At 42.8% G+C, this 12,895-nt stretch overlaps 1 protein-coding gene across 1 annotated transcript in view; it reads right to left on the bottom strand.

Annotated features, from left to right (window-relative positions):
• LOC120849326 overlaps positions 1-7,117 on the bottom strand; it is a 37,941-nt gene extending 30,824 nt beyond the window's left edge. Inside the window, exon 1 of the mRNA XM_040221530.1 lies at positions 6,927-7,117. Coding sequence (XP_040077464.1) covers positions 6,927-7,117 — 191 coding nt within the window. The remainder of the gene's footprint in view (positions 1-6,926) is intronic.
• Between the last annotated feature and the right edge of the window lie 5,778 nt (positions 7,118-12,895).

Below are 12,895 nucleotides of genomic sequence, written 5' to 3'. Positions count from 1 at the left end.
TTTCACGACCGCCAACCGAATCCTAACCAAACGATTCTGACCAACCCAGAAAAGCAATGGACGCCTAATCCGCGAAGAGATAAGTACCTCGACATGTACATTGATATCACGCAACGCGAAATCATTTCCGCTGTGAAGAGGCAAAGACCGACAAAATATAACCTTTCTCGGCCAGAGAATGAGTGCCTGAAAAGACTCAGTGCCAGGGCAGATTTAATTATTAAACCTGCAGATAAGGGCGGCTCCATAGTTGTTATGAACCGACAAGATTATCTTGATGAGGGCTTTCGGCAATTGAATGACGCATCATTTTACCGCGAACTACCGACAGACCCCACACAAAGGCTTGAAACGGCCATCATAAAGGAATTAGTAGCTCTAAAGAAAAGTGGCAAAATAACCAAGGAGGTTTTTAACGCCATAAAACCATCCCACTCCAAACCCGGTCGCTTTTATCTCCTTCCTAAAATACACAAGATCAACAACCCCGGGCGACCCATAGTGTCAGGAATAGGCACAGTCACCGAACGTATCTCGAGTCTTGTCGATACACTGATCAGGGACATTCCTCCAACCTTCCCTTCGTTTGTTAAGGACACCAGCCACTTCCTGCAGAAAATTTCCCCACTAGACATTCCGGATAACGCTTTTCTCGTAACCCTTGATGTGGCTTCCCTATATACAAATATACCCCACAGAGACGGAATTGCGGCAGTGATCGAAGCGTATGAACACGCTCAGCACACACTTGACATCGAGGGGGACGTCCTTTCAATTCTGATGAAACTGGTTTTGGAGAACAATCACTTTGAATTTGAGAATAGGCACTTCCTGCAGACCAATGGAACCGCTATGGGAACTAAGATGGCGCCAAATTACGCTAACATATTTATGTCACAACTGGAAACCACCTTTCTCGCTGAACGCCCCACTCAACCGCTGTTTTACACAAGATACATCGACGACATATTCATGATCTGGGCCGGTGCTGAAGACGAACTCATGAAATTTATCGCCGCCTTCAATTTAGCTCACTCATCGATAAAATTTACTCACTCCGTATCACAAAAGTGCATAAACTTCCTGGATGTAACTGTGGAAATTTCCAACAACAAATTAAGTAGGAAACTTTACAGAAAAGCTACCGATAGACAACAATACCTCCATTTTAACAGCTGCCATCCTCGACACTGTAAGACTAGTCTGCCGTACTCTCAAGCGCACAGATTTAAGCGCATATGCTCAAACAACAACGACTTTGAACAAAACGCTCAGGAACTGAAACGCGTACTAACCCAGCAGAGGTATCCAGCAAATGTAATCGATGACGCTATAAACAAGGCAAGAAACCTCGACCGCTCAGAAATCATTGGCAACCGAATAGAGCGTCCTCAAGAAAGCAGACAGTCTAACCTCATTTTAACGTATACAGGCAATCTTCCAAACATCAACAACATATTGAGCAAAAATTACAATCTTCTGTCACAGAGCGACCGCCTCAAAGAAATCTTTCCCGCCGCTCCTCGGGTCGTCTATCGACGCGGCAGGAATCTCTGGGACGTCTTAGTAAAATCAAAAACTACCACTCCCGCAAACCTAGGTTGCCGACCATGCCGAAAGCCCAGGTGTAAAGTATGCAAGCACATGTTAGAAACAAAGAACGCCACGAGCACAAATTCAGAGTTCACGTGGAACATAAGGGGTAGCTACGATTGCGGCACGTCAAACGTGATTTATCTCCTGCACTGCAATGTCTGTAATAAACAGTACGTCGGACAGACTAATTTGGCTTTCAGACTACGCTTTAACAACCACAAATGTCACGCACAAACACTCCCCGACCTTCCGCTCTCAAAGCACCTGTCTCTTTCTAATCACTCAATCAAGCACATTTCTGTTGTAATTTTGGAATCAGGCTTCAGCACAAAAATTGAAAGAGAGCAAAAAGAATCATATTTTATTTATAAGTTTAATACCTTCAACCAGGGCATTAATGAAAGTCCGGGAAGGCTGTTTAGTTTGCAGCTGGCTCGTTGGAGAGCTGATCCTCTCCGCCCTTGAGCTTCTCTAGATGCACACACTGAAGACACTAGGAGATCTTTAAACTTAACAATCGATTGTTAAACCACATCCTAATACGTTTAAGTCCGAAGAGAACCTCCAAAACGGATAAATGCGGCTCAAGCGGTTAATCTCAGGCAGGCACAGACTGTCACATCCCTACCACTCCTTATCCAAAGAAAAATCCCCCAAAGTGTTTAACTTCGACCTCTAGCACAAAGGAATGTCACGGGATTTGGGGGCGTCGGTGGTCACAGGTATCCTATTTCTGGTTTGAAGACGAGCCACCCCCTTTTTTATTTTTATTTTTTTTATTTTTTGTGTGTGAGAGGAAATAATCTCTCCACCAACAACTTTTTTTTTTTTTTTTTTTTTTGCGCGAGCGTAAATAATTTTCTTTTGCGTTTTTTTTTTTTTCTTTTTTTTTTTTTTTTGATGATTGTCAAGTTTTGGTGCCCTCTCCTTTCTGTGTAATCTATCTGTTTTGTCAACGCTGTTTCCATTTTCTACGGCACTTTACTCCCTCTAATTTCTTCTTAGTTGTATATAAACATTCGCGGGCTGTATACTCGCTACCTGATGAAGAGCGGTCCCCGCTCGAAACGTCGTAATAAACTTCGAATTAGTAACTCCGACAGTACGCATCTTTCACTTATTAACTTTTCCCGGTCCATTGTTTTCATATTTACCTTACTTTACCTATATATATATATATATATATATGTATTTCTACCAATAAATTTAAAATCACGTGTACACTGTTTCAGATTTTTTTACGAACGAGTTATACATAAAAGACACCACGGACAGCACATCTTCCGACTTTCAACACACGATGAATCGCTGTCGCTCGCGAACGAACGGATGCGATGCTGCGCGAACGGTTTTGAAAGAGCTGCGTATTATACTCCGGGCGCAACGGCTTTCGTTCGAAGGGAAAAGGATTCGGGACGGCGAAGTAGCGTCTTGCATCTTGAGTAAGCTAACGGTTCGTGTTTACCCGCTCAATTTAGCAAGGAAACATGAAAAAAAAAATTAATTTCATTGCTAGATTTCGCAGCAAAATTGACGTCACGTGACATACGTACCAATTCAATTTCTCGCTAAATTTAGCGGGGCGGTTACACCGATTGCGACGCCAACACCGCTTAACTCGGAAACGGGTGCCTAAGAGCTGCGACTAAAATCCATTATTTGATTAACTCGCGTTCCGATCGCACTTCGTCATATTGTCACACATCAAACATACAACCAAATTTCATTTGTCTTTCAATCTTCAAATTGCACAATTGATTAATTGGTTCAAATACCTGGAATAACTTCACTTTCAGGATGTTGAAAATAGTTAACCAATTACATGAGACTCATGCAATATAGATCAATCAACTAGTGTCTTAGCGAGTACATATAACTTGTTGCTTGCACGACTGAAACGGGCCCATATATCATTATCAGGGGCGCTATATTTGCACGCGTATATGGTGATATATGGACGTATTTACGCACTTATACGGCCAGATCTGGCAGTATTTGCCCACCTATATGTCGAAATACGGCCGTATTAGCTCCCATATCTGGCGAAATACAGCCCTATTTGACTGCTTATATTATTATATCTGAACGTATATAAAATATATCAGGGCCATATCTGACATTTTCGTACGGGCGGGCCTGTCTAAGCCAATGAGTCGGGCCGGGCCGGGCTGGGCCGACTGTCGGAAATCGACAGCGGGCCGCGAACGGGCCAGGGCCAAAGTAACAGCGGGCTGGGCCGGGCCGGGCTATTAAACATCAGCCCGTGAAGACCTTTAACGAAAACTAACGTGACAAAGAATCATGTAATCACGCGAAAAGTGGGGGCATTGCACATATATAGAGAACGTATAAAAGCTTTGTTTCACTAAATACATTGCCAGTAAAGTATTTGGTTTTATCGTCTGAGCGAAGCGGAACATACAACTGCGAGCATACTGCCCTCAACTACACTTCCAGTTAAGAAGCGGACCATCCAAAGCATCGAGCTCGCTTTTATAGCTTTTGGTGCGCTGAAACCTTTGAAAACACAATCATAATAAATTCTACTATTTCAATTATTTTTATTAAGTGCGCCTATGTGTGTGTGTGTGTGTGTTTTTTTTTTCTTTGGCGTTAACGTGTCATTTTCTTAGTTATATAATATTTTCCAGAAGTCCGACAACTATAGGCTGTTTCATCACAAGGAAGAGCCCCTTAATCAAAGATGTAAACAAAAAAGGACGCTATCACGCGAACACACATTAAAATGCAATGTAATGGAGCATTCAAAATTAGTCGTTAGTTTTTTTAGAGAGCAGCACATTCGTAGGGTGACATTGTTACCCGTTGAAGATTATAAAAAGTGCCGCACAACTGTTAGCTCGGGGTCTTTAACGTGCATTACGCAGTGTATGTGGTACACGATCGCACGACGGTGGGATGCCGATGGGCGACTGAACCCAGGGTCCCTGATAAAGCCCCTTGATAAAGGCGTTTTTCACAAGCACCGCCAGCCATTGTTGTCGAAACGCGCAAGACACGTGCCATGAGCGGGTGCTACACCGCCATTCGCTTTCAAGGGCCAGTCATTTTAGTGCTGCGCCGCCATTTGCCTCCAAGTGCCGCTCGAGAGACGGGCCTCGAGTACTGGCACACATGAGTGTAGTTGAAAGACCAACGCAAACACATCGAGGGTCGTTGCGAGAGGCGGACAGAAGGTAGTGAGGGCCGGAGGAGGGGGAGGAGGGCGTATCTTTTCGCGTACGACTTCCGTAATTGAGGTAATTTAATAACGTTGATCGCTTTGGCCTAGGCATAAAGAAAACCCTGGCTTTTAACTTTGAAATCACGCCGTGACAAAGAATGCCGCGTCGGTCCCTCTACTTCCAGTAAGCTTGTGTAAAGTGAAAAAAGAAATAGTCTTACGGAATATTATTCACAAGATTAGAATTCAAAAAAATGGACAAAAATGATCTTGTAGTTTATTGCCAATAAAGACAAAGCTTTCTTTTGTTATTTTCTTCGTTTCTTCTCTCTTTCTTGTGCATTAACCACCTGCAGTATGCCTTTCTTGTGGGAGATGGCTATAGTTTGCATTTTCTCCTGTCTCTTTCGTTGCTCTCTTAATAATCTCCCCCAATCTTTCAGTGTGCCGTCGAGGGGGCAATATGTCGGTGTTTCTTCAGTTAAATTATATTCCACCCCCCGGCCTCAAATAAAAACAAAAACAAAATTCGAAATGAAAGACAAGTTTTGGCGCTTAGCGTTATATCGGAGATATTACGTGTTTTTTTTTAAATTTTTTTAGAAGCTGAGTTTTCTTTGAAAATAAAGCATCCTTCGAAATAGAAAACGCACCGAAGACACTTCAGACTGCTTACGTGTAGGAATGCGAAAGCACTGTAGTCCGGCGGTGACATCACGCTCGCCACTGTGCAGGTGTGTGCCCCTTCCGGCTTCACAGCTTCCGTGACGATGCATCTGCGTTGGCTTTTCTTTGAGTTCTATTTTTGATGCGCGTCCACTTTGACTTTGAGCGGTGCGTGCTTGAGGATGTCTTTTTATGGGCATCTTTCGGGGACAAGGTCGAATGCTTTTTCGTAATAGAACATATAAGTCTTTCACCCCAAAAACATTTTTAATCGCAATGTGGATCGGTGGCCGATTGAACTCGGAGCACGTGGAACCAATACTCTCACTCCAGAATCAAGAGGCCCTGCCCCACCCCTGCCCATTTCGATGTCAATGAGGATCGTACCGGTGTGCGGTCGTGTGTCACTATCGGCTGGTGCACGTTAAAAACCCAAAAATAACAGATGTACTGCACTAGCTAAATTTATAATCTAAGGCTGAGACACCAGACGCCCATTGCGGCTAAATCCCGCATTATTATTACTATTTTTTTCAGCGCGAACTGGCATATATAAGGAACGATCCTAATATATTATAGGAGCAGTAGATGATAATATCAAGTGAAATCCCCATCAAAACTGCTCGTCTAAACTAAAAATATAATAAACAAAAAACGTGGCGACCAAAATTAATACACATTTGGTAACATTGCTTCTTACGCTAACTTCTTACGCCAACTCACAAATCCCTCAGCGCTCACGCTGACCACCACGAAAGCACTAATTAGATAAATATATACTCCATAAAATCCGGACTAATATGGCCATCCAAATAGTGTACTAGATTACAAATAAGTTTAACTGATTCACACTCATCGCGCCTAACCTTTAACCGAGCAAGTAAACGCAACAGCCAAAGCAAGATTTGAAAAAAAAAAGATAAAATAATAATGAAGGCAAAGTGAACAGCTATTTTTGTAGAAATCTTATACTATATTTTGAAAATGATGGTTTTGCTACATATATAGATTACATGACTAAAGCTTTTATTCGCATCTTTATTCTGCAACTAACAGTGAACAATTATTATACTCCTGTTTTATTGCGCCAACGGGACTTAAGATAATCCGGTCATTTGCCTTGATGTTGATGATAATACGTATACATTTCCTGAAGAAAGCGATAGATATAGGACAATAAATAAATTACGCATAGCCTTTCTTGAATTTTCAATATTACTTGAAGTTTGCGGGCAACCTAACGATCCACAGCGTTCGACCAGGTTCCCCGCATGGTAAAGCGTCTCACGTGATTTCGACCGAGAGGTGGCGAAGCGTAATCTGTCGCGCAAGCGGCTCTCCGCCGCTGATAAAGGAGGGCACAGAAATATGCACATGTTTTGAACTATTGCTTTGTGTTTTTCTCTTAGACAAGTAGCAGCAAGTAAAGAACTACAACCTCCAAAAATACTTTTTAGCTGCATAATTTTTACGTACATACCATTTGCCCCGAAGCCTCGCGGTATAAATCCACCGCTGCAGGGAGAATTTCTCTTCGGAAAGTTTTCCCGTTTTTACGATTCCGCATTTGAAAGGTAGTTGAGAATTTTTCCTCAGAAGAGGGTCTTCATCAAATGTACCTCCGACCACGTAAAGCGGTGTCTCATCTAAGAATAGCTGAAGAATATGCATGAATTATTATATATTGTGTGCACTCTGCTGAGAAATCATAGCAGTGAATAAATTAATTCTAGGTAATAGGTGTAAAAGAGTAAATAAACATGAAACAAGGATACCAAAAAGCTGCTGAAGATTAAACAGTTGCCTTACTTGAGACTGGACTATATTTTGTAGGTTGCGGTTTCAAGAAATTCTTCTAGCCTTTTTCCGATCATAAAAGATTTTTTTCGTTTCCTTGGCTCCTCTAAAATTGTGAACTTTAGATGCCCGACCTCAATTTTAGTTTTTAGCAGCAATGGGTACCATTACAAATGAGAGTATAAGAATTAAGTATTTAAAATGCATTGTCTTCTGTCTCGTTTTCAACCATATATTCAGAACCGTATTTTTCAACTGTATTTAAATAGTGTCGCCTTGTCGTCTTGTCTTTTGTGTTATTTATTGTTGGCTCGAGGTTCAGAGTCTAGAAATTTTATGATTGTATCTAAAATACTGTTTAAATGCAATTTCGGGCGCAGTTCTTCTCAGCGAACTGCGATTTTTGTTACTCTTCGCGATGAAATTCATATGCAGAACATGAAATTTCATGCGCCGATTGCGGACAATAAATACCGAAAAAGAAATGAACTAGGCATGACCGCGATGGGTATAATTATTGTGTTTTTGACTACGTTTTTTTTCTATATTAAAAACGCATCGATTTTGAAATTAAACTCTACCACAATTCCATATGTTTCTGTCTTTGTTTTCAGGCACTGATTTAGAGATGAGATCGTCAATAGAAGGCATTATTAAGTTATATACACCAGTATATGTATTTATGCTCAAGTTCATTCCAACAAAAGTTGTAAAATAATTTAAAGCGATGTTAAACCAAACGACGCAGTGTCAAAAAAAGTAGCGCATAATCTTCCCACGAGCCAGCCGACACAGGTGTGCGCGAGCACGCGCAACGAAATTGAAGCCGTAGTCCGCCATTCACGGTTAAGCCCTGAAGTACACTTCGCGCTTTCCACGCCCTTCGAAGAAAAGGAGAATAAAAACAGGCATTTTATTTATAGAGGGGCCTGGTGTAAAAGGTAAGCGATTAATTTCTTCAATTCTTCAAATCCTTCATAAATATATTATCAGAATCCGCAGATGAAAATCGCCCTTCTCAGTGCCCCAGATTGAGTTTTTGCTAAGGTCGACAATGTGTGTAAAATAAAATTCATCCACAGTTCATCCTTGTTTTTTTACACTTTTATGGTACCCCTAGTTATTTATTATTTGGATTCATCACCCAACGACTTTGTAATAAAAATTAGCACCTATACGTTTTATTAACTTAACATTGTTCTCGTGGATCAAAAGAACGATTCATAAAATTGTATAGTAATATGTTAGCTTGCTGTTATCGTCATTTAACATTCATTTCATGCTTTGTTTTGTGGATTTTATTTGGATTTTTTTAGCTTAAACATTGTCATTTTACGCTTCATTGTCTTATACCATGAAACGGGTCCTCAAGGTAAATATATGAAGTGAAATTAACTAAAATATTTGGTCAAACAAGCATGCAGCTTTCACTTGTGAAGATAAAAAGCCTTTCACTATTCAAAAAACTTTTCTGCGTTCACTAAATACTACATGGAATGACTCCCTAACGCTATTATCCGAATAAACTTGCTTTAAGTTCTTTTTTTTAAGAAATGGCGCTCGACAAATTAATTCGAAAAATATGAGCATAGTCCATTCCTTCAACTTGGAGCCACAACAAGCGGCCGTGTGGCCTGGTGCCTATCCTAAGTCGCTATACTCCGTTTCACCTTCAGTCCGAGCGCAGTGGACGCCACGAGCCATCCCAGCCGATCCAGCGCCCGGAGAAAAACGCCTGACCTGCCGGTGGGGCGGGGCGACACAGGGAGCTCAAGGTCGCATGACACTCCCTCAACGCCGCATTGGCTGGGATGGCTCCTAGCGTCCGCTGTGCTTGGACAGAAGGTGAAACGGAGAGACACGCGCTTCGGTCTGCAAAGTGGGAAAAACTTGCTGAGGCCCAGGCAATCTTAGGGTTCGCCAATTATCATCGCCACAGTGGTTGGACAGGAGCCACTACACGAGTGTCCGCCGAGGTATTCATTACTACGAGCTGAAGTCCAGTGCTCAAGCAGTTCTCGTGTCCAATCCATGAGCCGCGCTCGACTGTCGTCAGGCAGGTGGTTTCGATAAAACAATTATGTCATCAGGCTTTGTGAATGCAAGACTGTTAAAAACAGTCTCTTTTTATCGCAATTTCACCGCCACCAAGAAGCTTCTGATTCAGTGGCGGTCCATGTGAGGATATTTGGGCAAGACTACGACCCATAGGCCTCTGTAAAGTCATGAACATTCTAAGACGATATTGTTTCATGTCCCCTTTAACCACGAATGAAGGATTGTGACGTCAGTTTCATTGCGTGTTCTCGCGCAAACCGGCGGCTTCTATCTCGTGGAAAGATCGTGCGCCACTTATTATGGTTACTAAATTGCATGGTTCAGTACCCTTTAACGCTTGTGGGCAGCCTGGTGATTCACAGCGTTCGTCCAGGTTGCCCACATTTTAAATCGTCTCGTGATTTCTGCGGCGAGGTGGCGAAGCTCAATGACCACGCGAGCGGCGCTCCGCCGTTCATGAAAGCCTCACACAGAACTGTACATTCTAATGACGTGTTCACACTGGAAGCGAATCCTCAAACGCGAAGCAGATCCGCGCGTTCTCACCCGCAAAGCGGCTAGGATCGAGCGGTTGCAGCACGTTTTAGCCATGCGCTTCGAGACCGAGTTCTCCCAACAGCTTTCACGAACCGTAAAGCGTCAACCAATCACAACGCGACGCTGATGTGACGTTAGTGACTTTCGAACCAAGATGGCACCTGTCGCTAGTGAGGCGTCCAAGACCCTTACAAAAAAGTGTAATTCTTTTTTGTGGAAAGTCTGCTGCAAAAAATCAACACAGTTATTAAATATCAACAGGTTTCCATCATACTTTCTGCAGATTGTATTTAGCTTTTGACTTGACTTCCAGGAGCCGTTTTGCCCAAAGTTCGTTAGAAAGGCAGCAGACTTCTTGGCGCCTTGTCAACTTTTTGTTGACACTCCACTGAAAAACTAAATCTCCAGCATAAGATAACCTTGTGACACCTCCAAATTGGCTGCAGCAAAATTCCGTAAAACGGGGTAAAAACGCAATTTTCTTTTTTTTTTTAATTTTGTTAGTAAATGGTGTCTTTATGGTGTTTGGATAAACATACATAAATCCGAGAACTACACATTAGCAACGAACACAAACGCCTGACACGCATTCCCAATGACTGCTCCAGAGCCTTATATAGCCTACATATTGAAGGAATTCATCTGACCGGTGACCACTTCAACACCTATTAGGGTTCAAAGTATTTGATCTTCTCCTTGGGTGTCGTTCAAAGGGAAAACAGTGTTTTGAAGGTCGTGAACGATATCTCTTAATAGAAGGTTTTGGTACATCTAATAATAATTCGGGACAGTCGCTAAAGCAACAACCACAAATACGGCTCCTAAAAGAAATATCATCGCTTCTCTGCATAACACCACTCAGGATGAAGCGAGTCAAGGCAGTTTCTCCGATTTCAAATAGTTATTTTTTTATAGTTGACTATTTAATATCGTCATTCAAGTCACTATAGTCAGTTACAAAGTCAGAACGGCAGGGCATGCCTTTCGAATGCCTGGCCTCCAGCATGCGCCCTATACCTTCCGTCGTGCTTTGACTGCACACGCGCGCTCGACGTGCACGAACGCCGCAGCGTTGTCGAGGGTAGTAGGCGGCTCGCGCTGGAGGCGGGACAACTGAAGCTGCTTCCCGTTCTCATCTTGTCAGAGACTATTAAAATCTTAGCTACTTTTGACATCTAGTCGAGGTGTGCAATGTTCAATAAAATATGAACAGAAAGTTTTTAGCTTTTCTATTGACACCGGCTATAGAGAGTCAACTGAAAATTTTCAACACGAAGTAAACAGAACGTCTGCAACCATTCTGATGACACTGTCAACAGAAAGTCAGCAGAAAAAAAAAATAAACATAAAGTCAATACAAAGTCAACAGCTCTTCTTTTGACTCAAGCTGAAAAAAAATATTCAGAAAAGCTTCAACACAAAGTGAACAAACGTTCTGTTGACCATGTCAACAGAAAGTCAACAGAAAAGAATCAACATAAAGTCGAAAGAAAGTCAACAGCTTTTCTTTTGACTCAGGCTGACGAAAATCATCAGGAAAGTTTCAACACAAAGTAAACAAACTTTCTGTTCACCATGTCAACAGAAAGTCAAAGTCAAAAGAAAGTGTTCACAGTCAACAGGAAGTCAACATGTTTTCAATAAAAAGTCAAAAATCATTTTAATAGGGGTAGTCCTAGCGCTACAGCAGACTAATTGACGGAGAAACGCCGGTGTCCACGTCCGTCACTTGAACACGCCGCGAAAAGAATTGACTCGTAATTTTAACGGGCTTCTTACCGGTGATTTGGTTCGAGTAAGAGTTAGTTTATTATTCGGATGCCACAGCCCGAAGCTCGCTGCCTTGTTAGTCTCTGCCCGTAGAACGTCAAACCCGCCCCTGATCGACCGAAACGTCAGCTTTTTTATCCACTAAGAAAGTCGCGTGAAGTACTGAAAGCTTTCGACACCGTGCATGACCAAAACGAAGGCCGATAGAGACGTCGTAAGCCTGATTGCGTAGCCAACGCACTACCGCTGAGAGGGTAGGGTACCTGCGCTAGCTCGACCTGTAACCTGTAACGTTTATTACTAACAAAATAAAATAGAGGAAACATACTCAAGAAATAAAGGATACGTACCAGACGAGGCAGAGGTAATCTATCGGCGTCTATTTGAACTCAATGTCAAATAAACAGTAGACTCGATCGACGTGCGAATGACGAGAGGAGAGTCCGCCGCCAACGAAGCCATGACCTGCTAGCACCGAACACGTTCCCCCGCACCACGGTTCAGCCCACCGCTCACAACTTCGAAAATGTTAAGAGCAAACGCGGGAGGAAAACTGGCCCAGGGGCCCTCTATCCGGAAAACACGGTCAGCTATTCAAAAGGAAAACGTCCTCTTCGAAAAAAAAAAAAAAAAGGCCGGGGGCATCCTTTTTTGAGTCAGCAAGGCGCGCATAGCTGGGCTTTGCTTGTAAGCAAAGTCGAGGGAATTACAGGCGAGTTTTGTGGGTCCATGCCTCGTTTTTCGCTGCCTAAACTCGTGAAGCGCGTGAAAATTCCCAAGAAAAAACTTCAGCGCCAAAATAGCAAAATTTTGGCTTTGGATCATAAATTAATGTGCATTTTGGATTGTAAAGCAGGGTTGCCAAACGCAAGTCTCAAAAGATCACGCGTGATCGGCGAGGAACCGCCAACCGCCTACCGCCTACACTCTTAGAAAAAATGGTATGTATAGTCCTCTCATAGGGGAGGCACGGTCTTGTAACCTATGTTCCTTCAGAAAGGGAGAAACTTCCATTTCTGAAGCAGGGGAGCAAAGTTCCCCCTTCGCCTGCATCTCAATATGGCGGCCCCGAATCGAGCGAATCGAGCCCAATAAGGCTTGACGAGGGCGCTACGTCTCTTGTCCGGGACGAGAGGAGCAGCAAATAAAAGCGTAACACGAGCTTTCCGCGAACTGTGTTTATTTCCGAAGCCAGATTCCCCCCACAGATACAGAAACTTGCGTTTCGAAAGCAGTTACTCAGTCTCTCGTCGACAGCACTGCGATGTTGAACGGAGACAACTGATA

The sequence above is a fragment of the Ixodes scapularis genome, unplaced genomic scaffold (genome assembly GCF_016920785.2).
Source record: "Ixodes scapularis isolate PalLabHiFi unplaced genomic scaffold, ASM1692078v2 ptg000065l_1__unscaffolded, whole genome shotgun sequence".
Lineage (NCBI taxonomy): Eukaryota > Metazoa > Arthropoda > Arachnida > Ixodida > Ixodidae > Ixodes > Ixodes scapularis.
Note: the sequence above shows the minus strand (reverse complement) of the source record. Positions and strands in the feature narration are given on the sequence as shown.